The sequence below is a fragment of the Brachycentrus maculatus genome, unplaced genomic scaffold (assembly GCF_059751285.1).
Source record: "Brachycentrus maculatus isolate JH-2025_06_01 unplaced genomic scaffold, ASM5975128v1 h1tg000797l, whole genome shotgun sequence".
Taxonomy (NCBI): Eukaryota; Metazoa; Arthropoda; class Insecta; order Trichoptera; family Brachycentridae; genus Brachycentrus; species Brachycentrus maculatus.
In genome coordinates, this window is record NW_028281525.1 from 268,506 (window position 1) to 296,247 (window position 27,742).

Sequence of the window (27,742 nt, forward strand, 5' to 3'; positions counted from 1 at the left end):
CTCAAATTATGCATTAATAACCACTCAACTTCTAGAATAAAATGACAACTATATAGTTTTTTCCACATGAATTTTAATCAATATCATCAGATTCAACTTCTGTTTACTTTTAAGAAAGATTCTCAATCATATTTTTATTTGTAATTTAAGTTTATAATAATATAATAAAACCCTTATCCACACCCAATGGTGCATAGGGCACTGTGTCATATTAACGCAGTGTTTTCTTAAACGTTTACACATGAAGGAAAGGTGATTAGCCCTCCGCTTCAGGTACCAGTCCAGGGTGATATTGAAAAAATATTACAGTGAAAAAATCACTTATATTTATTTTACCCCCCTTGGGAATCGAACCTGGGACCTCCAGAACGGTAGCCGAGCGTGCTGACTATTACACTACGGAGGCGGACAGTTGAATTTAAGTTTAAGTTGGTAAATATCAATATTTTAATATTTCTAATAAATAGTGATATTTACCGAGTAAATTTGTAATTAAAAATGGATAGAATAAAATAACAACTATGTAATTTTTTCCGCATGAATTTTAGTTGACCAGCAACCGGGTTTCATCGTAACCGACATCATCAGAGGTGTGTGAGGCTAGGCAAAATTCTATGTAATTCAACAAGGCAGGAATTGAAAATCACGATATAATATAACATAGAATTTTGTGTAAATAACATTTATTTAATATATATGTATATATAATATATATAATTCTGTCTAGTCTCACACCAGTTGATGATGTCAGTTACAACAAAATCTGGAAGTGGTCAAATAAATTTAATGCGGGAAAAATTACATAATTGTTATTTTATTCCATAAAATGCAGTTCCATCCAGAAAATCAGTACAAAACTTAAATCGAATTAAAATTGGTTTATGTTGCCACAGAGTGACTGCCGAATCAATTGATAAAATTACATTCTTTGTCTCAATAAAGAAGAAGAAGTTGTTTCGTCAGGAACACAGAAGTCTGGGTATCTACAGGCATGTAAACTATCGACATTTAAGCAACTGGTTGTCCATTCATGGATAGATGGTGTTATGAAGTGTATAAAGTGATAATCTAAATCAGCCAATGACAGGTCGTAATTCCTATAAATACATATGTATCTTCAAACTGCTTCCGCTTCATTTTAAATAAATAATATTTCATTCTCAACTGATGTCCAAAATATTAGACAGATCACGTACCTTTATGTAATAAAAAAATACAAAAAATGTCTTCATTGCCGCGAATTTTTTTATTTCAGTTCCTACGCGTCACTTAAAAAGAAAATTTCATTGAATTCAAAGCATACAAAATAAAAAGAACTTTGGCAAGTTAATTTTAAAAAAAGGTATTTATTTATTTTTGATCATGTGAAGGTATCATTAATAAAAGCAATGGCCTTATAATTTTAAACTTAATGCAGAAAACCGTACAAAAATATTAAAATAAAACCACAAACTTCCCCCTCAAATGTCGCGTGGGAAGGTTAAAAATAATTTACAAATTTTATTCTGTTTTTACTCACACACACATACATCCATAACACACGCACATACACACGATATATGGAGCACAATTTATTCATCCAATAAAAAGTTTAAAAGAGTAATATGTTCTCTCCTTATCCAATAGAAAATGTTTATGTTAAAATATATGTTCTCCTATCATCACTTTGAAGAAATGGTGGTAGTACCTCAAATGCTTTACGTTTTTCGCTTACTTTTAAAACGGAATATGCTAATTTACCGGGAATGGTATTGTAAATGGTAAAAAACATATTAATACCGCTTTATCGGTAATTTACTGGAAATTTTCAACCAGACGCTGGTGGATTTTCGGGGAAAAGTTGAAATAAAATTGGAAAGCCATTATAGAGTTAATTTATTTTTAATAATATCTCTTGTGCTCGTATAATCATGTCGTTGGTTGAAAGATAAAACTTTTCGATCATATTAAAAAAAAAAGTGTTTAAACCCAACTCAGAAGCTTTCCAATTAACTTTTTAACTTTTGTTGCGATTTCAATCGAAATCGAGATGGTAAATCGGGCATTTTCGAACAAATATTTCATTACAATGATATTTTTCTGAAAAGTTCTTATGAAAAAATAAAGGCAAAACATAATCTAAAAACATGAAGAATTTCATTTTATTTTTTGACATCTCATCAAAGATGAAGAAGAATATGGAAGTTTGGGCATTTACGGGGCTTACGACCGTCATAGGCTGGACTAAATGCCCGTAAATACCCAGACTTCCATATTCTTCTTCATCTTTGATGAGATGTCAAAAAATAATATGAAAGTAACTCCTGTAATTGGAGATAATCCAGATTTTGTGAACAAGTATTTGGACACACTCAAAATGTTGTAAGAATTTCATTCAATTAAAAAAAATAACCATAACAACGTTAATTATTTAGTACTATAAAATACTCTAAAGCATTTATTTTTTTTATTATTAATTTAATGATCTATACAAATACAGGATTTTTACCCGCTAATAGTTTTATTTTACATATTATTTTTTGACATCTCATCAAGGATGAAGACGAATATAGAAGTCTGGGCATTTACGAGGCTGATGACTGTCATATCCTGGTTTAAGTGATCACTTTACCCTCGTGTATCATTCACCAATTCTACCCATTATTGACAACCACACTACTCAAATTCTTTGAAGATCTTTAAATATGAACCAATTTCGAAACGTTGTTCTTCAAACAATAGATCTTCACTTGAGACATCTATTGGTGAGATGAAAAGAAGCTTTTTATTGAGTAGAAACTCTTTTATTATTATGTGAGGTCTGAATCCTGGATTATAATCACAAGCATGAGAAACGCCAGAATATATCATTTTCATTTTTATTATTAAGCTTATAATTTGACTAGTTATTTTTTGACATCTCATCAAAGATGAAGAAGAATATGGAAGTCTGGGCATTTACGGGGCTGACGACCGTCATAGGCTGGTTTAAGTGATCACTTTACACACGTGTAACATTCACCAATTCTACCCATTATTGACAACCACGCTACTCAAATTCTTGGAAGTTCTATATATACGAACCAATTTAGAAACCTTGTTCTTGAATCACTAGAACTTCACTAGAGACATCTATTGGTGAGATGTAAAGAAGCTTTTTACTAAGCAGAAACTCTTATATTAGTATGTGAGATCCGAATCCTGGATTATAATCACACACATGAGAAACGCCAGAAAAAATAATTAATTTAATTAGACTAGTTAATTTATTTACAACATTATTACAAAATACACTAAAAAATGCTAAACATACCCCAGAACTCGAATTTAGTGTCTTAAGGCTTTCTGCAGCAAATTCCACTTCAATTTATTACACAAAGTGTCTCAAAGGACACAAATTGGTGATTTAGAATCTATTTGAATGAATTACCCAGTCTCCTTACACACCGGACCATCTCCTAGTTTAATGGGACATTGATTTCGTAGTTAAAATATGTATATAGCACTACCTGCTTCTAGTCTAGCACTGTAGTATAAATATTTATGAAAATTCGTTCTTCACTAGGGTTGTCTAATTTTTCCAAAATCCTGGCGGGATAAAATAATGAAGGAAGTTTTCATAATATTTCCGCAGGGTATAACAAATACACATATCACTCACTCCTTTCAACAACGTAATACATATATCTCAAAAATCTACAATTTTCAGTTCACCAAGTAGAACATGAATTAAAAAAAATACATTTTATAATATTGGACTAAAAACAATCGACTTGCTCTGTAAAACAAAGATACGACAAGTCCTTATCAAATGTGACGTAACGTCGCCATATTAGGTATTCTATATATCGCTCACTCCTTTCAACAACGTCATATATAAAACATCGTCAATTTTCAGTCGTGCATGTTTTCGGAATGCCCAGAAAATGTACTATATGCAAAAGCGCCATATTTTAAACTTAATATTTACCCGCTGTAGCGGGGCAGAGAGTGTTGTTTTTGCATTTAGAAGAAAAGGTATTGTTTAATTATTTTTTTAAATATACTAAATAGTTTTCAAATGGAGAAAAAAAATCACGTTTTACATACAAAGATCTGTTGCACAGTAAAAATTAAAAAAAGTGGCTTGATATATATTTTTTTACTTAACTTTAAAAACGATCTCCTGAAAAATTTAGTTTTTTGATATATGACGTTGTTGAAAGGAATGAGCGATATGTATATCAAATGCTTCTTCTTCTTGCTTTAAACCCTTATTCGAACACAATGGTGCATAGGGCACTGATTCGCGTTGATGCAATGTTATCTTGATCGTTAATTGCATGAAAGCGAGGTGATCACTCCTGCGCTTTAGGAACTAGTCCAGGGTAATATTATAAATATTAGACTGTAAAAAAACATATAATAATATATGTTTTTTCACTTCCCCCCTGGAAATTGAAACCGGGACCTCCAGCACGGTAGCTAAACACGCTATATTATGTTTCTTGATTGTTTTTTGACAATTCTTTGTGCCAAATTTTATATATTTGAAACAAAACTTCATTTTTTTTAAACGACTTTTAAATTTGGTGCTTCTTTCTAAACGGGTTTGACAAACACCTTGTCATGTTCAGACATGATGGAACCGGTTGGAAAAAAGTACCAAAAATAAAAGTCGTTATAAAAAAGGAGTTTTATATAATTGTTGGGTAAAATATCCAAAATTAAACATAAAGAAAGCACGATAAAGAAAGTCTTGATAATGTCTTAATAAGACTAAACGTGTCACGTATTAACATATACATGAATAAATGTGGAATTCAATACAATAAACCTTGTTTAATTTTGGATATATTACCCAACAATTCAATATGGAATTCTACCAACTATCATTGGCAGTTACAATAAATAAGTTTTATTTAATGTAAACAAAATTGCGTTTTATTTATTGATTTAACGATTTATGTGGGTAAAATTGTGCACCTCTGTTTAGTCCGCCTCCGTAGTGTAATGGTCAGCACGCCCGGCTACCGTTCTGGAGGTCCCGGGTTCGATTCCCAAGGGGGGTAAAATAAATAAAAGTGATTTTTTCACTCTAATATTTATTCAATATTACCCTGGACTGGTACCTGAAGCGGAGGGCTGATCACCTTTCCTTCATGCGTGAACGATCAAGATAACACTGCGTTTATATGACGCAGTGCCCTATGCACCATTGGGGTGCGGATAAGGGTTTATATACATATATATATATATATATATATATATATATATATATATATATATATATATATATATATATATATATATATATATATATATATATATATATATATATATATATATATATATATATATATATATATATATATATATATATATATATATATATATATATATATATATATATATATATATATATATATATATATATATATATATATATATATATATATATATATATATATATATATATATATATATATATAAATATATATACATATATATATATATATATATATAAATATAAAATTGTGCACAAAGCAAGCTTTTTTTTAAACGGATTAATGTCATTACAATTTCTGGGACATCAGGACGCAATTTACAAAGACGACAAGTCCCAACGTCTTGGGATGAATGGCAACCCTATCCTACTTCATCCGGAATGGGCTGGAAGTTCTGAAATAGCCTTGTAACTGGCATTTAAAGCAACCCTCTTAATATAAACACTACACAAATTGTAACAGATTAAAATTACAATTAAGGGGGACCTTAATAAAATTACTTCAAGTTTAATAACAATTTAATCACTATCTAGACCTAGACGATTCACTATTATGCCATCATTCTGTTTCTCCATGGAGGTAAGCAAAGAGGATTGAACGCCATACGCGTCTGTCCTGATACACATCACAGCTCAGCATCCTCTTCTTACATTTAACTTTATAATTGTTTAATTAAATATATCTGTCCGCCTCCGTAGTGTTATGGTCAGCACGCTCGGCTACCGTTCTGGAGGTCCCGGGTTCGATTCCCAAGGGGGGTAAAATAAATATAAGTGATTTTTTCACTGTCATATTTATTCAATATTACCCTGGACTGGTACCTGAAGCGGAGGGCTGATCACCTTTCTTTCATGTGTAAACGATCAAGATAACACTGCGTTTATATGACGCAGTGCCCTATGCACCATTGGGGTGCGGATAAGGGTTTTATTATTATTATTAAATATATATATATATGTATAAATATATATATATATATATATATATATATATATATATATATATATATATATATATATATATATATATATATATATATATATATATATATATATATATATATATATATATATATATATATATATGTATATATATATATATATATATATATATATATATATGTATGTATATATATATATATATATATATATATATATATATATATATATATATATATATATATATATATATATATATATATATATATATATATATATATATATATATATATATATATATATATATATATATATATATATATATATATATATATATATATATATATATATATATATATATATATATATATATATATATAAATATATATATATATATATATATATATATATATATATATATATATATATACATACGTTAAACTTTTTTTTCCATATCGGATGATGTAAGGTACACATGTATGCGTATGAATTAGTGCTGCAATATTTATTGGTGTCTTGTTATCTTCGTTGTAACAGCTTTACACCTTTCTGTCTTAAAAACATTATGTTTTGTTCACCATATTTGATGAATAAATCACGATAACATAACATTAATCACAATAACATCACGAAAACGTCACGATAACGTCATGATAACATCACGATAACATCTCATCACGATAAGATCATTTCTTGCCAGAAGAAAATAATTTAAGGTAAATAAAAATTCACTCCTACAAGGGTAAAAGTTGACTCTTGAAATGTTTGTGTATACGTTTACACAATTTTATACAAAAATATTGTTCTCAAATAAAAAATAAATATAAAATAAACAGGCCAAACAGCAAAAAATTGAAAGATCAGAATTCAAGAACATCGTAGCGGTCTTGTTAGTAATTATTTTTCGAAATTTTCAATCACGATAAAAATCACTCATTACACTCTCATAAACTAAAATATTACACCTAGTACCACACAAAGGTTAAATAATGAATAACTTTGAAAATTTAGAAAATAAAAAAAAACTCAATTGAAATAATATTTTATTATTTCAAAATTCTTCACCTTTGCTATCCATTTTTCCATTATTCTCTTACTCCACCTCTGACGCACCCCCTCCCCCTAACTTACTCCCCCCTCCTCACTTACATTAAAAGAAATTATTTATGCTTTAGTTTATATTCAGACCCGTAGATGGAAGCATCTGTAGCTTCCGAAACTAATCGTTATCATCATGTGAAATCATTTATGCCTTTAAAAGTAATGAAAATTAAGATTTGATTTTCGACTTCATACAACAATTTAATATCAATTTTATTTCATTTTACTCAAACTTCTATCATAAACTAAATTATGTCGTTGAAATGTATTTTTACTTATTTTTATAAAATTGTTTTATAGAAACAAATACAATTTATTTTCTTTAATGCCATTAAAGCGAAAAAATATTTTTTAAATAAACCTTACACATACGTAAAAAAATAATATCCCAAGCAATATGCCATGTGAACGGATTATTTTAGTACAGAAAGACATAATAAAAAAATCTACCGCCCCATATGAGCTTTGCCAATAAAAACGTATATTTTTTCCATTTTTTTATTGTTAAGTAAAAAATTATCTCCCATCTCTGTGCTGTAACACGACGCTCTGTAATTTATTGGTTTCAAGAAAATATATATTATGCAGTGTGTAACAAAAAACCTAGATAAAATCTTCGCCAACAATGTTCTCCGTAATGAATGGCCTATAGGTTAGTGCGAAATGTGAGTGTATACCATTTATACAGGGTGAGTCAGAAAATTCGTTTTAGTCACTTTTCCGGTAAATGTAACCGAAAGCTAAAAAGGATTTCTTCTACAACATTTTGAGTGTGTCCAAATACTTGTTCACAAAATCTGGATTATCTCCAATTACAGGAGTTATTTTCATATTATTTTTTGACATCTCATCAAAGATGAAGAAGAATATGGAAGTCTGGGCATTTACGGGGCTTACGACCGTCATAGGCTGGTTTAAGTGATCACTTTACACACGTGTAACATTCACCAATTCTACCCATTATTGACAACCACACTACTCAAATTCTTTGAAGTTCTATATATATGAACCAATTTAGAAACCTTGTTCATGAATCACTAGAACTTCACTAGAGACATCTATTGGTGAGATGCAAAGAAGCTTTTTATTAAGCAGAAACTCTTATATTAGTATGTGAGATCCGAATCCTGGATCACACACATGAGAAACGCCAGAAAATACCATTTTCATTTTCATTTTCTAGTGAAGTTCTAGTGATTCATGAACAAGGTTTCTAAATTGGTTCATATATATAGAACTTCCAAGAATTTGAGTAGTGTGGTTGTCAATAATGGGTAGAATTGGTGAATGTTACACGTGTGTAAAGTGATCACTTAAACCAGCCTATGACGGTCGTAAGCCCCGTAAATGCCCGGACTTCCATATTCTTCTTCATCTTTGATGAGATGTCAAAAAAGAATAGGATTTCTTCTTCTAACCCTTTTCTGTAACCTATTTTGCATAGAGCACTGCATCGTTTGGACGTAGTATTATCTTGATCGTTGCTTACATGAAGGCTAGATGATTAATCTTGCACTTTAGTTATCAGTTCACTGTCTTTTTTTTCTTCGTGGGCGACAATCTGTGTGATGATATGTTTGCTTCTTTCATGTTCAGTCTCTACCCAGCTCTATCTTCCGCTCGTCTATTCAACTCGGCAATTGCATAATCTTTAAATCAGAAGCTCTCAACCTTTTTATTCTAGTCAGTCACCTCCGGATTTTTTTTAATTCGCTTGGTTCTATGTACATGGAATCGATGCCATTTTTAGCACTCTTTCAAACTTCGCTATCACAAAACCATACTTTTTCTTCCATAACTTACAAGCGTTCTATTTTTTAGCTCCAAATTAGTAATTTTTCCCCTCCTCACAGTTTTACTTCAATCACCTCCCCAACCATTTTTTAACTTTATCGCCCCCCAAGTAGCTCCAATCGCCCCCCTGGGCACCACTTTTAAATCACCGAAAAGACAATTGAAATGAAAAAAGGGCATTTTGTTATGGATGAATATTTTTCCTAACATCGTGTTAAATATCTACTTAATTAAAAATATTTTTGCCTAAGAAAGAAAAGAACGATCCGTTTTCTAGACTTTATTTGCTTTATCGTTTCGTTTTATCAGGATTTGGAGAGCATTTCGCTGTTCCCAGAGAAATAATCAAAAGAAGTTATTTCTAACTTGGGAACTATAGATCCGAGAATTATGTGAAAAAATTAATTTACAAGCAAATGAATAATAAAATAGGTTTAGTTTATCTTGGAGCGAAAACGTTTTGCATTTTTACTTAATTTTCGTATCTTAACACGTTGTTTTAATACGTAATCCAATTTATTTTATTAATTTTCCAAGGTTTAGAATATTTTAAAGAAGGTGTAAAATACACAAGTCTTTTAAATTATTCGGATTAAATCTGAAGCCTGTTTTTCAGTACCATTTTTTTAATAAATTTATTTAATCTCTTTTTTCCTTCTTCCCCTTATTCGCATTCAATGGTGTAGAGTAGTAGAGAATTAATACGTATAATAAAGCGAGGTACTAAAAACAGTTCATGGTCAACTTAATCGTCAATCATATGATGACAAGTATTTATAATACCGTAATATATTTTTAAAAAACCCTTCAGATAGTATTAAAATCGCGAAAAATCTAAATAATAACGGGTACTTCTCGAAACCGGTAGACGTAAAAATCTCGGTGAGTGGTTATATACTAATTTTTTTAAAACATTTTTGTAAAAAAATAAATAAGTACTAGTAAACTATATTTTCTTCTACATGTGTGGAATTGTGTGTATTTTCTTCTTCTGGAAGCTTGGTGCTCTAAATATATTGCCTAATCCACTCCCTTAAAGTAAACCCGGGTGAGGGAATGTTGACGATAAAACTTGACTTTGTACACACATTAAGTTCCCTCAGCAACTCATTCTTGACGCGCCTATCCTTACCAATCCACTTGGAACTCGATCCAACAATAACTTGGTTGAGAATCGATTTGAATGTCATGCCGAAGCTCAAACGTTCCCTTCCTACCCGTATATCCGTATACGTTGTCAAACGGAACGACATCCAAACGAATTATTCTTGAAATAGTGTATTTCTTCATCTTCAAACCCGATGGTGCATAGGCCACTGCATCATATAAACACAGTGTTATCTTGATCGTTAACAGGGGATCGTTAAGGAAGGGTGATCAGCCCTCCGCTTCAGGTACTAACTAGTCCAGGGTAATATTGAATAAATATTGGAGTGAAAAAAATCACATACTTTTTTGACCCCCCCTGAGAATCGAACCCGGGACCTCTATAGTACGGTAGCCGAGCGTGCTGACCAATAGTGTATTTAGTGGAAGTAAAGATTAGATGGAATTTGGTTGTAACTAAATTAAATTAGTTTAAAATTTAACCATCCATATTCATTTATCAAAATTAATGAGGATTCATGCTTATGTATGTGCTTATTTCAAATTGACAAAATTTATTAATTATTTCTATGGCATATACTTAAAATGTTGATATTCAACTTATAATGTGTCGGGTTGTGGTCCCGTGGTTAGTGTCGCGGGCTCTTGTGTCAGAGCTTCTCAGTTCGAATCCACTCTACCACAATTTAATACCTATTTCTAATAATGGACCGCTTAGGCTCACAGAAAAAGCATAAAATTGAAGTGTTTTTGTAAATAATAATTAGTAAAAATACCAATATTTCTCGTTAGTAATTTTGTTTAAAAAATAAAAATTAGTATTAAAAAACGCACTCACTCGAGAGGTTAACAAAGTTATTTTTTTATGTTTTGAACCAAAAAGTAACCCTTCAAATATTCATAGTAATTCATTTGAATTTAAAATCACTTTTGAAATAGATACAAGATTACTTTAAAAATAGACATAAAAATAAACTTTGTTTTTAAGGGTATTTTTTCAGGCTCTTTACTTAACAAGTAATCATTGAAGGATAAAATTAATAAAAAAATTCAACGAAAAGCTCCAGCTAGTTTTAATTACAATTCCCAAAGAAAACGAGGAGAAAATTTTGAGGTAAAGATAATCTTGAGATTAATCAAACCTTGTATCTTGTTGAAAGTGATTTGAGGCACTTTTACTTAAGATTCCAAGAACACTTTCGTTAATCATATTCTCGAGAGTTAACCTTTGTGGGGTTTCCCTTGACTTGTCTTAAAATAGAATGTTTTATATTTAAATGAGATTTTTATGCCATATAAGTGACTTATTTAATGAGGAAACAACATTGTAAGGGTAGACAAATGGATTTAGTCATTAAATGTTTAAAAATGGTTTCAGTAATATAAATATACTTTTTTTTTTTAATATTTTTTTCATAGAAATAAATATACTTATTTTTATTTTAAGTATATTTTTGAAAATAATAGATTTATTGCAAGGTAATAAGCAATTTTTTATACACACGTCTGGCCCCTCGGGAGGTCGATCTCTTACTGAATTCGATGTTAACGATACCGCCTTAACATTAGTAAGATCATTCTCTTCCGGTCTGTTTAGAAAAAAAATCAGCGATCACAAAAGTGTGCCTCTTTTTCAATTGTCAATCTTGTCATATTTTTAGTAAAATGAGTGGTTTAAATTCTAACTAACTAACCAACACGCCGCTTCCCCGCAGGGGTAGGCAGAGAGAATAGAACGCCACACCATTCTGTCCTTGCAAACATTCCTCGCCTCTTCCACGTTCATGCATCTCCTCATACACACCCGCCGATTGTTTCGTCTCCTAACCTGACCGCTTTCAAGTATTTGGCATACCTGATCGTGCCAAGTTTTTTTGGTTTGAATTCACTGTTTATAAAATAAAATCTACTTGTACGGGAACATTGGTGTTCATCAAGATTGTCATGATTTGGACCACCATCCTTGAGGCGTAATAACACGTGTAATAATGAGATGATCCTACCAGGACGGCAGGCTGCAGAGCGGCGACCACATCCTGCGCATCGGGGAGGTGAGCATGCGCGGGCTGGGCTGCGAGCAGGCGGCCGCCGTGCTGCGCCAGTGCGGCGTGCGCGTGCGGCTGCTGGTGGCCAGGGCGGCCGACCCCACCGCCGAGTTCAGGGTGAGTTACCACTTTCTGAGCCTAAAACATTTTTATATCTGAAATTTCGTCCGTCGAATAAAAAATCCATCAATAATTTATCTGAGAAGGCCACAGTAAGGAAATCGTAGCTATACAGGAGAAAGTGACCAAGTGCAATTTTTACAAAAACGTTATCATTAACTATTTGAAATCTTACTGGCTTAATATTGCCCTGAAAAAATCCCAAATGATTTTAAACTTGGAAGTATAATATATTGACTTGTTAAAAATGACTAACTGCATTGATGTTTATTTTCTTACCGAAGAAAAATGAAATAAACGGCCCTCCTGAACATTTTTCGTTTGGTTAGTTGGTCACTTTCTCCTGTATGACTACGATTTCCTTACTGTGGCCTTCTCAAATAAATTATGGATAGATTTTTTACTCCGCGGACAAAATTTCAGATTGAGTTATATTTATTTAATTATAACGACTAGTTTAGGAAGCTAGTTTCCATCTTCAGGTTTAAATATAAAAAGTTATATTTCAATTTCATCATGTCTTACCACAAAGTGAATGCCGAAACAATAAATAAAATATAAGTGAGAAAGATATGAAATACTGTACAATAAATTTAACGATTGCATAATGAAATAAAACTATAAAAATAATGATACCAAATCATAATAATAAAAATATAAAGGATAACGTTTTAATATATTATTTTGAGAAATAAAAAGACTTGGTTTTTGATACACTCACAGTTTTTTATTTCTCAAAATAATATATCTATATGATCCACAAAGTTAATGCTTTCAATGTTCAATATATAATGTTATAATCTTTATTGTCCCATTTGTTAAAGCAAAATAATATATCTATATGATCCACAAAGTTAATGCTTTCAATGTTCAATATATAATGTTATAATCTTTATTGTCCCATTTGTTAAAGCAAAATAATATATCTATATGATCCACAAAGTTAATGCTTTCAATGTTCAATATATAATGTTATAATCTTTATTGTCCCATTTGTTAAAGCAAAATAATATATCTATATGATCCACAAAGTTAATGCTTTCAATGTTCAATACATAATGTTATAATCTTTATTGTCCCATTTGTTAAAGCAAAATAATATATCTATATGATCCACAAAGTTAATGCTTTCAATGTTCAATACATAATGTTATAATCTTTATTGTCCCATTTGTTAAAGCAAAATAATATATCTATATGATCCACAAAGTTAATGCTTTCAATGTTCAATACATAATGTTATAATCTTTATTGTCCCATTTGTTAAAGCAAAATAATATATCTATATGATCCACAAAGTTAATGCTTTCAATGTTCAATACATAATGTTATAATCTTTATTGTCCCATTTGTTAAAGCAAAATAATATATCTATATGATCCACAAAGTTAACGCTTTAAATGTTCAATACATAATGTTATAATCTTTATTGTCCCATTTGTTAAAGCAAAATAATATATCTATATGATCCACAAAGTTAATGCTTTCAATGTTCAATACATAATGTTATAATCTTTATTGTCCCATTTGTTAAAGCAAAATAATATATCTATATGATCCACAAAGTTAATGCTTTCAATGTTCAATACATAATGTTATAATCTTTATTGTCCCATTTGTTAAAGCAAAATAATATATCTATATGATCCACAAAGTTAATGCTTTCAATGTTCAATACATAATGTTATAATCTTTATTGTCCCATTTGTTAAAGCAAAATAATATATCTATATGATCCACAAAGTTAATGCTTTCAATGTTCAATACATAATGTTATAATCTTTATTGTCCCATTTGTTAAAGCAAAATAATATATCTATATGATCCACAAAGTTAATGCTTTCAATGTTCAATACATAATGTTATAATCTTTATTGTCCCATTTGTTAAAGCAAAATAATATATCTATATGATCCACAAAGTTAACGCTTTCAATGTTCAATACATAATGTTATAATCTTTATTGTCCCATTTGTTAAAGCAAAATAATATATCTATATGATCCACAAAGTTAATGCTTTCAATGTTCAATACATAATGTTATAATCTTTATTGTCCCATTTGTTAAAGCAAAATAATATATCTATATGATCCACAAAGTTAATGCTTTCAATGTTCAATACATAATGTTATAATCTTTATTGTCCCATTTGTTAAAGCAAAATAATATATCTATATGATCCACAAAGTTAATGCTTTCAATGTTCAATACATAATGTTATAATCTTTATTGTCCCATTTGTTAAAGCAAAATAATATATCTATATGATCCACAAAGTTAATGCTTTCAATGTTCAATACATAATGTTATAATCTTTATTGTCCCATTTGTTAAAGCAAAATAATATATCTATATGATCCACAAAGTTAATGCTTTCAATGTTCAATACATAATGTTATAATCTTTATTGTCCCATTTGTTAAAGCAAAATAATATATCTATATGATCCACAAAGTTAATGCTTTCAATGTTCAATACATAATGTTATAATCTTTATTGTCCCATTTGTTAAAGCAAAATAATATATCTATATGATCCACAAAGTTAATGCTTTCAATGTTCAATACATAATGTTATAATCTTTATTGTCCCATTTGTTAAAGCAAAATAATATATCTATATGATCCACAAAGTTAATGCTTTCAATGTTCAATACATAATGTTATAATCTTTATTGTCCCATTTGTTAAAGCAAAATAATATATCTATATGATCCACAAAGTTAATGCTTTCAATGTTCAATACATAATGTTATAATCTTTATTGTCCCATTTGTTAAAGCAAAATAATTGATCTCGATGCGATGAAAAGCCGAAATTGGTGCAATTACTCCGAGTTGTTCGAATTTCATTGTCCCCAGTTCCACTTATAATTGGCTCCGGCTTTTCCTTCCTCTTTTCGCCAGAACGGAGAATCGCTTAATTTATTTTTCCACCCCTGATTAATGGAGATAACCCTATTGTGGTGTACTAATTAGCAAGATAACCATCCATTGTCGACGAGAAACAAAAAAAGGATGTAATGAGGCTGAAAATAATGCCTGTTGAAAGCGACGAAACATTCTAGATTTATGAAGTTTACATTTTGTAAATATAGCGTTATTATCTGATAAAGAGAGGAAAGCAAATTATACGGTTTTCAAGGGTTGGCATTGTTCAGATCGTTGGCCGCGTTGTCGAGTGTTTTCTGTTTGTTTATTGTAGAATCAGGAGTCACAAGTCCATTAGATTGTAATATGGTTCATTTGATATCGTTTAGGAATGTTATTTTCATCAAATACCTCCTTTTGTATTACACAATGATGCAAAGAGCATTTCATTCGATTTATGCCGTGTTATCCTGATAAATATTAGTGCATTTAGTTTTGGGCATACATATACATATATATATATATATATATATATATATGACATCTCAACATAGAAAAAGAAGAATATGGAAGTCGGAGGATTTACAGGGCTTATAAACCAGTCATAGACTGGTTAAGTGATCACTTAACACATGCGCAACATTCACCTACGTTGAAATCTACGTTCATCTATGTCGAGATGTCAGAAGGAGAAAAAAATAAATTAATACATAAATATTTTGTCCGCCTCCGTAGTGTAATGGTCAGCACGCTCGGCTACCGTTCTGGAGGTCCCGGGTTCGATTCCCAAGGGGGGTAAAATAAATATAAGTGATTTTTTCACTGTAATATTTATTCAATATTACCCTGGACTGGTACCTGAAGCGGAAGGCTGATCACCTTTCCTTCATGTGTAAACGATCAAGATAACACTGCGTTTATATGACGCAGTGCCCTATGCACCAATGGGTGCGGATAAGGGTTTTATTATTTATTATTTTTAATAAATATTAGAGTAAAAAAACACTCACTTTTATTTTAATCCCCCCGTGAATGGAATCCGAGATTTGCAGTAGGGTAGCCAAATGTGCTTATCACTACACTATGGAGGTGGACACTTTTAACCTCTTATTATGATAAACTGTTAGTTGTTGTAACTGTCACAATTTTTTCAAACTAAATTCATCCTTTTTTAAAATGTTTTACTTAGGTAATGCAACTATTTCTTAAAAACTATTATAACACGTGCTTGTAAATGTGGAATGGATCAAAAAACGTATCACATTAAATTTTAAGAAATAATGGTATTTACCGAGTAAAACTTAAATTAAAAATGCATTGATATTATCACAAAGTGACTGCCGAATCAACTAATGAAATTTAATTTAATACAAGATACCTACATCCTTACAAGAATAAATCATTTGGTAGATTATTATTTCTCAATTGTTGTATGCCATATTATTGTCACATTTGCAAACTATTACTGCCCAAAGTAGAACCAGAGTCGTAGAAGTTTAAGGCAAACGTGAATACGTGAAAAAGTTTACAATAATATTTTCTAAAAATATTACCATCAGAATCAATAATGTGATGCCATATAAATACGCCAAACGCTTCTATTCTAAGTACTCGTATTAATATAAAGGCCCTTAATTGATCCCGCCACTTCGTAATACGTTTCGTGATATGTCGACGTATTAACCAGGAAAATGGTTTGGTTAGGTCCTTGTACAATAATAATATAATCAGTGTTTAAGTGTTTTCTTTAATTATTATAATATAATCAGTTTTGGATAAGTGGCAGCGCTTGTATTCCCTTTCATGCCTGTCAGTTGATGTGTAATTGTGACTAGAGCCGGAGCTAGGAATAAATAACACCTTGCGCGCCAAGTTACACGAGTAAAGCCTCTAGAAGAAAAATCAGGTGAGTCTAAATAAACACTTATCACATTTAAAATGGTTTATTCGTTCATGAATACATCAAATTAAAATTGTTGACATGGTACATATGAAAATATTTTTTAGCACTCCCCTTATCATTCATCGTCCACTTTATGTAATACCGCTTTAAAACACTAAAAACCAAAACATTGTTCAGATAATCTTGATATAAGTATAAAAAATTGATATAAGTTAAGCAATAAATAAAGCCTTTTTTTTGGGGGTCAAGGGATCTCGCATCCCTTATGTCACTGCGACCATATAAGGTCTATTGTGACTTCCCTCTGTATTACAGCTCACTGCCAAGACCTACATGAATCACGTAACTCACGACCTGTCTTGGTGGTAGGAGATTCACCTTCTCGGAGTCCAGTAGAGGTCCTCCAAGGATGTGGCTTCGTTTGTGAGCGAGTGCTTCACAATTGTAAAGAATGTGGATTGGCGTTTCGCTATCCTCCATACAAAATCTGCATACTGGGGAGTCATGAAGTGATATTTTTGTCATGTGTTTCCTCAGTCTGCAGTGTCCTGTCAAGGTCCTGGTTAGGATCCTTACTTGTTTTTTGCTAAGCTTCAGAGCTTCTGTGGTGAATTACTAAATAAAGACTTACCTATAATAAATAATTTAATTTAACCTCAAAACTGCTTTTAAAATTATTCCCATTGTGATTCCTTTATTATTTTCTCTCTCATTCAAAGAATTTTAATAATAATAATGTGAATAGAAGAGTATTATTTTTTGACATCTCATCAAAGATGAAGAAGAATATGGAAGTCTGGGCATTTACGGGGCTTACGACCGTCATAGGCTGGTTTGAGTGATCACTTTACACACGTGTAACATTCACCAATTCTACCCATTATTGACAACCACACTACTCAAATTCTTGGAAGTTCTATATATATGAACCAATTTAGAAACCTTGTTCATGAATCACTAAAACTTCACTAGAGACATCTATTGGTGAGATGTAAAGAAGCTTTTTATTAAGCAGAAACTCTTATATTAGTATGTGAGATCCGAATCCCGGATTATAATCACACACATGAGAAACGCCAGAAAATACCATTTTCATTTTTATTATTAAGCTTAAAAAAAAATAAAAATATATGAAAATAAATCCTGTAATTGGAGATAATCCAGATTTTGTGAACAAGTATTTGGACACTCAAAATGTTGAATAGAAGAGTGTAGCAATTTCACTTTAATCTACATTTTAATGGTTATTCCGAAACCGGTAATGAAGAAGTAGTGTTTTTAAGTGGTACTACACAAAATGAACGATGAATGATAAGGAAAGTGTTATATTATCATATCACAAAGTTAACAATGCTTTTAAAATACAAAAAAATATATACATTACAGAACAAAAATCATAGATAGGAAAAGTAGAAGTCATAATCATGGATAAGGCTTTTTACTTTTAATTTTTCTTTTTTCATGTTGTTGTAATAATTAATATAATGTTAGTAAAATGTAATACGTTATACGTAAAATGTCAAAGATATCAACTATCGCAACTCGTTTAGAGATGAAAAACTAACTAACTAACCATCCGCCGCTTCCCCTCAGGGGTAGGCAGAGAGAATAGAGCGCCACACCACTCTGTCCTTGCAAACATTCTTCGCCTCTTCCACGTTCATGCATCTCCTCATACATACCCACCGATTGTTACGACTCCTAACCTGACCACTTTCAAGTATTTGGCATACCTGATCGTGCTATGTTTTTCTCGGTCTTCCTGAGATGAGAAAGAAAGAGATGAACTTCCTGAGAAAGAGATGAACTTCATAAAAATAATAAAATTTTGAAAAATTAATATTCTCTTTCCAGAATGTTTTCTTGTTTTTTTTCGGTTAATGTTCAACTATGATGAATCTTACCAATCACTCTTTAAATTTGAATACTTTTTTTGTATTTTTTATTATTATTTATAACTGGTCTATTTTGGCGTCCTTTATGTTGGCGCCTGGTCAAACCGCCCCCTTTTCCCAAACTTTGTCCTCCTCTGGTAGCGAGTAGTGAGTAATTAATTCAGCGAAGCTGTCAACACTTGGTTATATTTTAATGGATCTTTGCAGAACTAAACAATAATGAATTATTATTTGGAAACTAAGTTTATTGGAAGATCCTGTGGCTGCCAAGTAAGTGCTAGAGGCAGACGTTTAATATTATTTCATAATCAGCATTATTGGACGGGAAAATAGACTTGAATATACACGAAAATATATCTTTTTACTCATTGAAAATGTCAAATACAGGCTATACCTTTTCTGAAAATTTAAGGTACTGTGATGGATCTAAAAGGGTAGCGTTTTTAAGACGGTTTTTTAATAAAGTTATAAAATTATAGAAAATAATTATAGAGTGTATAATTTTATAGAAAAGACTAATATATACGTCAAGTCAAAAATTTATTTTTCATTTAAATTTTACATGGTAAATGATACTATTTTTGAAAATTTATTGTGACTTGTGTCTTGATGCATTCACACACCGTATATATATGTATATTGTACAATGATTTATGTATTAATTTTAAATCTAACACAGATATTTTGAGTCTACTAAGTTGTATTTTATTAATAAAAATACACGAAAATGCCATAACTAGGCGAAACAATCGTCACAATCTTAATTTTTTATGTGTTTTTGTTAACTTAGTAGACTCAAAAAATCTGTGTTTGATTTAAAATTAATACATAAATTATAATGGAGTTCTACAAACTAAACGCAAAATCAATCAATAAGTATTATATACAATGAAACTGGTGCGAAATGCATCGAAACACGTGTCATAATAAATTGTAAGAAATAGTGGTACTAAACAGGTAAAATTTAAATAAAAAATTGATAGATATTACCACAAAGTCACTGCCGAATCAATTAATGAAATATGTGATTTATTTTTAGCCGTTTGGTAGTCATTCAAAAATAGTGAAATAGTAATTCCAAATTATTCCATTGACCTGTATCAAATAATTATTATTCATCAAAAGTATTTTACTGAGTCAGACAGACAGTAAAAATTTTGAAAGTATAAAAATCATTCAATACTTTTTTCTTGTAATATTGATTTGGGTGAAATTATTGTTATGACATTTTCGTTTGGACGAGCTTCTTATTATAACATCCCTTTTCCCTCGGGTTGTTAGTATTCATGCCATCCTCCCCATCTCTGATATCTCAGACGATAGGGGTGAATTTCTGTTATTATCAGGTCATTATACTTCTCGAGAACTGCTCTCTCTTTTTGATCATTTTCGTAATCCAAGTAGGTACATGACATCTAATCTTTAGTACTCCTTTCTACCGACTACAATTCATATCAGATTTTCGACGTCTTATTTACTCAGCGAGAGATACTTGTCAATTTTTTGATAATTTGACTTGAGTGAGGCCTTAGTATTAAAGATTTATTGAAAGTTTGCCTGCCTCTATAGTGTAGTGGTTAGTGCGCTAGATTATCATGCTTGAGGCCCCGAGATACCCAAGCGGATCAAAATAATTATTATTGATTTTTTAGTCTAATATTTTTTTAATAGACCCTGAACTAGTACCTGAAGCGGAAGGCTGATCACCTTTCCTTCGTGCATTTAACGATCAAGATAAAACTGCTTCTGTACTATAAAGTGTCCTATGCACCATTGGGTGCAGAAAAGGGTTAGTTATAAGGTTGACAGCCCTGTAAGAATGTGTGTATTGCGCCATTCCAGGATAGCGCCTTATTGATGCAGGTTTAATACTTTTTTTACTTCTAGTTTTTGAAAGATTGAGAGAGATAAGTAGAATAGATCAATTACTTCAAAATCATCTATTATTTTTAATGTTTAGAGCCATTCGAATTTGTCATCGGTTTTCCGTCAAAACATACTGATTGGAAAATTTGATAGAACTTTTTTATTTCATTAATTGATTCGACGGTCACTTTGTGGTAATATCTATCTATTTTTTTATTTAAGTTTTACTTGATAATTACCACTTTTACTTTAAATCTATTGTGACACGTATTTCTATGTATTCTGCATCAGTTTCAGTTTGAATACGGTTTTTAAATATTGATACGGAATGCAACAAACGTGAAAACACATGTCACAATAGATTTTAAGAAATAATGAAATTAACCAAGTTACACTAGAATTAAAAAAGGATTTGTACTGATAAGTAAGAATATAACAATTTAAAACATTTGTCTGTTGGTGTTTTTACATGTCGCTCACTCCTTTCAAGAACGTCATAAATCAAAAAACTTGATTTTTTAGAACATTTTTAAACTTTAAAAATAAAACACAATGTATTAAAAATAAATATCAAGCCACTTATTGAACTTTTTACTGTGCAACAGATCTTTTTAGGTAAAACCTGAAGGTTTTTTCTCCATTTGAAAAATATTTAGTATATTTAAGAAAAAATAATTAAACAAAATCTTTTCTTCAAAATGCAAAAACAACATTTTCTGCCCTGTAGTGGGTTAATATTAAGTTAAAAATATGCCTCTTTTGCTGGGATATAGTACATTTTCTGGGCATTCCGAAAACATGCACAACTGAAAATTGACGATTTTTGATTTATGACGTTCTAGAAAGATGTGAGCGATGTATGTTATTGATTTGCTATCAATTTTGTTTTATCAATCCGGCCCCCACCCTTTTCAAATGACTATCTTTTTGGCAAATCAAATCACCGTTACTGATTTAATTTTGTTAACTTTAGCGTCCTATGTAAGATGTCGCCAAGCGCAGTGCCCTTTCCCTTAACCCGGCTGTAATAAATATAAGAAATCTTCCTTTTTCTTAAATCTTGGTTGCCCTCGTCATTGTCATTTCAGATTAGATAAGAAACTTTTGGATAAGGGTGTATGAGTATATTTTCAACCTATGTATATATAGATACTCCAATATATCGGAAAGAGGTTTTTCCACTATTTCCAGTCATATTTTTTCTTTACCCTTATCTGGTTAAATTTTTTTTCGTATTTCAATATAATATTTACTCTTCGAATAAGAACTTGGTTAGAAAAGTCTATCTAGGAGACACCGTAAACCAATATCAAATGGATTTGTCAAAATATCAACTGTAAATACACTTGATATGGGTGGATAGTAAAAAAATATATGATTTTTGGATTCAAAGAACATGTACACTTTTCAAAAGTCTCCAATAATAACTTAAAAAGGCTATTAAAATTACTTATATGTAACCCTGAGTGCCTAAATTATTGCTGTTTTTGTCTTCATCGAACTGATCACCATTTATTTTTAACATAAATTTTACTTGCGAAATATCATTATTACTTAAAATCTGTTATGACAATTTTTTTATTTATTATTTAAATCTGTGTTGGGAACAGGAGGGATAATGTCCATGACACAAACCATGGGATCACAAAATCGTGGATGTACTGGCAAAATACGTTAACTCGAAAATATGCAATTTTGACTTGCAGTATTTTAAAGTTTTCAACATTCTATAAACCGGCAAATACACTTAGTAGTTTAAAATGTCATATAAATGTGGTTTGCACTTAAAACCTTGCGGGAAACCCACTTGCACAGTACAGGTGTAAACTGTGCGCCTTCTAGTTAAGCTTAAATTACGATATTCTCTGCGTTAATCCAACCGTGATCTTTTGTGAAAGCACTAAAAATAAAGAATAAATATTTAATACACTTTTAAAAAAAATCATGAATCGTTCACTTTGTGTAATACCACTTTTATAAACAATTATATTTGCTATTTTTGCAGTCTCTCGGCGCCAGCAACGCTCCGATAGTGCCAACCAAAGTCCTGGGAGACCCTGACGAGCTGGACAGGGCTCTGATCGAGAGCGGATACACGGAAGGGCTGGTGCCACCATCTCCTGCTCCCCTGGTGGACCGCTACGAGGACCGCTATGTGTACCACAGGGGAGGCGTGGACCTCGAGCTATTGGTGAGTCATTTATTCATTCATTTACAGAAAAGATCTAATTATATTATTTTGATAAATAAACAGACTTAGTTTTTTGATCCACTCACATTTTTATTAACCAATTAGTTTCGGCAACAACCTGTTGCCCTCTTCAGGGTTTAATTTATGACTGAAGTCACCATTTTGATACCTAATTCTCCTTGATTTATTTAAAGTTCTCTAAGCACTTTTTCATTAACGATAAAATAACTCAACGCATGCCGTCCCCACTGTTTTATAAACCATTTATAGTGAGTCTACGTACTTTATAAAGAAACTCTGCAAAACGGAGTAGAGTTTAAATCCTCGGATGGGCAAGAACATTCTTTAGGATTACAAAAAAAACTATGCTTGTTTATCCCTAACCTTGACAAGCTGGGATGCTTGGATTCTGGGAAGCTTTGAAAATTCCGAATTTCCTCAGAATTATTCCCATATTTACTCTTTTCATTTGAGATTTAAACACAAAATAATATTCTCTCCTAGGATTGGTGTCGAGGGACTTAAATGTTTTTGGGAATGTCATTAGAAGAAAGTTGTGTAAGGAAGTTGTCGGAAAGTTTGCGAAAAGTCCCTCCGTATTGAAGTTTACAAGACGATATTAAATTCGCCTACTTTCTTCCATTGCTCGTCGAATTTCTCAGAAGATCGGCTATGTAGTAAAAGATTTATGCCTGAAAATACCGTGTGACGTTTCGATTTACAATTCCGACTACTGACAATAGATAAAGTTTAAGGTAGAGTCGCAAACAATGAATCGAGGATACCTAAATCAGAATACAAAAAACTTTCCAAGCTCCTTCGATCCCTTTCAAGTCATATTTGGAAATGGCATTCATACCTTAGTACGTTTATTACTTTATGATTAATTTGAGATTGTACTTGACGTTTTATTAAAACTTTATCGACTGAATCTGTATTATCTAATTAGTGCATTATATAATTATATAATTTTATCTTACCATATATTTGTCTCCCAGTTGAATACCAAGTTGACAATTGCGGAAAATCTGTGTTGTAAAGTCGAATGGTGAGCATATTGTCCTTTCAGGATCATTAAAAAATATGCTTCTCTGCATTGTATGTATGTCCTTACTAGAATCAACATCACACACACACACACACACACACACACACACACACACACACACACACACACACACACACACACACACACACACACACACACACACACACACACACACACACACACACACACACACACACACACACACACACACACACACACACACACACACACACACACACACACACACACACACACACACACACACATTCATTCATTTGCTACTATATTTTGTACTAATCTTTATGTTTCTGTGGTTAACTATAATTGGCTTGTTTAATGTATATCTTTTAATTGTTTTGTTTTACATATGTTGCTGTAGCTAATCTTCATAAAAAATTACAATAAAAAAATTAAATAACCATGAAGAAGAAAGAAAGCCTTCTCAGTCCCAACAGCCGTCAACAATAAATTCAGTTGAAACATAACTTTTTCTGCAAAATTTCAAAACAAAAAAAAACTAACTCACAATCGCGCCACTTCTCCGCAGGGTTAGGCAGATAGAATAGAACGCCATATCACTATGTCTTTGCAAACATTCTTCTCCTCTTCCACATTCATGCAACTCCTCATACATCCCCGCCGATTATTTCGACTCCTTATCCGGCCACTTTCATAGCACTTACGTTGTTGCATATATAAAATTATATATTTTTTTCCAATTATAACAATCAAAATAACAATAAAATTTATATTTACAAGGCCAATTAAATATGTACATATTATATTCAACACAATTCAAAATCGAGAAATATGTTTGTCGATCGTGTGCATAAAGATGAATGTTACTCTGTTAATAATAAAACTAACTGACTAATTAACCATCACGCCGCTTCCCCGCAGGGGTAGCCAGAGAGAATAAAACGCCACACCACTCTGTCTTTGCAAACATTCTTCGCCTCTTCCACGTTCATGCATCTCCTCATACATACCCGCCGATTGTAACGACTCCTAACCTGACCACTTTCGAGTATTTATAATATGATTAATTAAATCAACCTTTGACAGGTTGTAAGCCCTATAAATGCGGAGACTTCCATATTTCCATTTTAGTTTATTTATTCATCAACGTTGAGATTTCAAAAATATTGCAATAATTCTTGATCACATTGTTTCTAATGGATTAACGTTAGAAAAAAAGACTGAAAATATGTATTTCTCTCCGTCGTTTATTAAAAAAAATATCTGGAAAATTTTAAAACATTTTTTGTGAAGCTTATACAAGAAACTAACTCCCTCGGTGCGGAGAAAAGCAAAGTCGTGTTATTTTATTTTTCTCGGACAGGCTGACTTTTGGGAAGCATTCGTTTTTCATCACCGCTGGAGCTTCGCGGAGCAAATCGACGTGCCCTACGTAAAGTGCTCCAACTAAATTTTGGTCAATTTTGAGATATTTGGTGTATGTTATGTAAGGATGAAAGTAGACTGAATGCAGTCAAAATGCGATATCTTAGAAGAATGTGCGACAAAACGATGTATGATAGATGTGCGAATAGTGAAATAAGGAAGGAATGCAAAGCCGAGAAAAGCATTATCAATAAAATTAAGAAAGGTGTGTTGAGATGGTTTGGACATGTAGAACGAATGAGTGAGGAAAGTACGGTAAAACAAATTTATGAGGCGAATGTTTTTGGAAAAAGAAGCAGAGGAAGACCGAGAAAAACATGGCACGATCAGGTATGCACAAATACTTGGAAGTGGTTAGGTTAGGAGTTGTAACAATCGGCGGGTATGTATGAGGAGATGCATGAACGTGGATGAGGCGAAGAATGTTTGCAAGGACAGAGTGGTGTGGCGCTCTATTCTCTCTGCCTACCCCTGTGGGGAAGCGACGTGATGGTTAGGTAGTTAGTTTGGTGTATGTTAGCAACTGACCGTTATCTACAAATGTAAAAAAAAAAAAAAATTACAACTAGTTTTCAGGCATATAAGATACCATCTTCCACCCTCATTAATTCCCCTCCTTTCCTCCTCCTTCCTGCTAAATCTATTATTTTATATCATAGCATTTTTTTTAAATCTCTGAATGTTTTTAAATAGTTTTATAACATAATGTGGAATATTATTTATTGATTCGGCATTAACTTTGTGGAATGACATGATTATTTTATTAAAATTAAACACTTGAATAATCCACTTTATCGAGTTTTATTTTTATTTACGACTAGTTTCGCAGACGACAGATGTTTTCATCTTCTGGTACAAATTAAAACTGATTTGTACCAGAAGATGAAAACATCTGTCGTTTTCGAAACTAGTCGTAAATAAAAATAAAACTCGATAAAGTGGTATATTCGAGTGTTTAATTTTAGTAAAATAAATGTGGAATTGTTTAACTGGCTTTTTTTTAACGTAACTATTTTTTGTTAATGTAATGTTTATTATTGTTAATGTAACTTTTGTTTATTATATCATTATTTTACATGTAAGCTGTACAATTCTCGGATAAATAAAATAAATCTTTATCGAATTTTCGAAATGAACTGAACTCCTAAAACGCTAACTACTTAATTTTGACAAAGCATAAAGTTTTAAAACGATTTAATACATTATTTTATCGTGTTTTTGAATGAATAGTAGTAGTTTGGAATTTCAGATAACACCGTTAATTAATAAAAAAGAATACGTTGAAAAAATCTTCTTAGCTCTCTCCTGTAAAGCAACAGATTTGTAGATAGATTACTTTATGTAGGGACCGTCGAAATAGAAACGCGCCAGGGCAGGGGTACCGCAGGGAGCGCGTCTAGGGCGCACGTCAACCGAGAAATCGGTTTCCTTTATATTTTTGTAAAAAAAAAACAATTCAAGGGCTTGAAAGTAAATGCTTCAGGAGAAAAAAATGAGAATAACTGTAATGGTTTGGACTCTCAGGGTTAAAAAACCCGTACTCGTACTAACTTGTATAAGTTGTGCACTGCTTTTATGTGCGAATGTCTTAAGGGGGAATTTGCAGACTTCGAATTCAGAATGCGGACGACCGCGCTAGAAGTTGACTAAAAAAATATATACATGGATACATGTATTGGAATTCAACTTTTTTTGTTGAAAATATATAGCACAAATATATGAATTATTTTACCTTTCAGTAACTCCTTTCTTTTCAAAACTACATATCCTTATGTAAATTTCGAAGAATTTTTTTTTTCAATACAAAAACATATTGTATATTGGGGCTTTAATGTGAATACAAATACAGGAGTTATGAACACATAGGCGTCGTGGTACAGTTTTGTAGACGCTTAATTGCGAAACTGGCGTCACCGATTTGATTCCAGCCAATTGAAAAATGAATTTAAGAAATATTTTATTCATTTGTTCTAGGTGTTTGTGACATATTTTTCATATCTTCCTTCTCTTTCTTAACTGCAGACAAGTCTCTAAAAATAAAAGCCTGGTAGGTTATTTAGTACACATATATAATATCACATCACACTAAAATTTTCAATCGAAATTGTCATAATTGCATAAAATATCTGATTATTAAATCTTAAAAGTGATACTTTTTAAGTATTCGGTCGCAGGAAATCCTCGAGGTCCCTCCATACGCTCATATTTCTTATA

General features: G+C 31.4%; 1 protein-coding gene across 1 annotated transcript in view; it reads left to right on the forward strand.

The window, feature by feature from the left end:
• Positions 1–27,742, forward strand: part of LOC148300193 (uncharacterized) — a gene marked incomplete at its 3' end in the record, with an annotated part of 177,075 nt that overhangs the window by 61,400 nt on the left and 87,933 nt on the right. The window contains exons 4-5 of the mRNA XM_088275129.1: positions 12,193–12,348; positions 22,891–23,076. Of these exons, the coding sequence (XP_088131255.1) occupies positions 12,193–12,348; positions 22,891–23,076 (342 nt within the window). The remainder of the gene's footprint in view (positions 1–12,192; positions 12,349–22,890; positions 23,077–27,742) is intronic.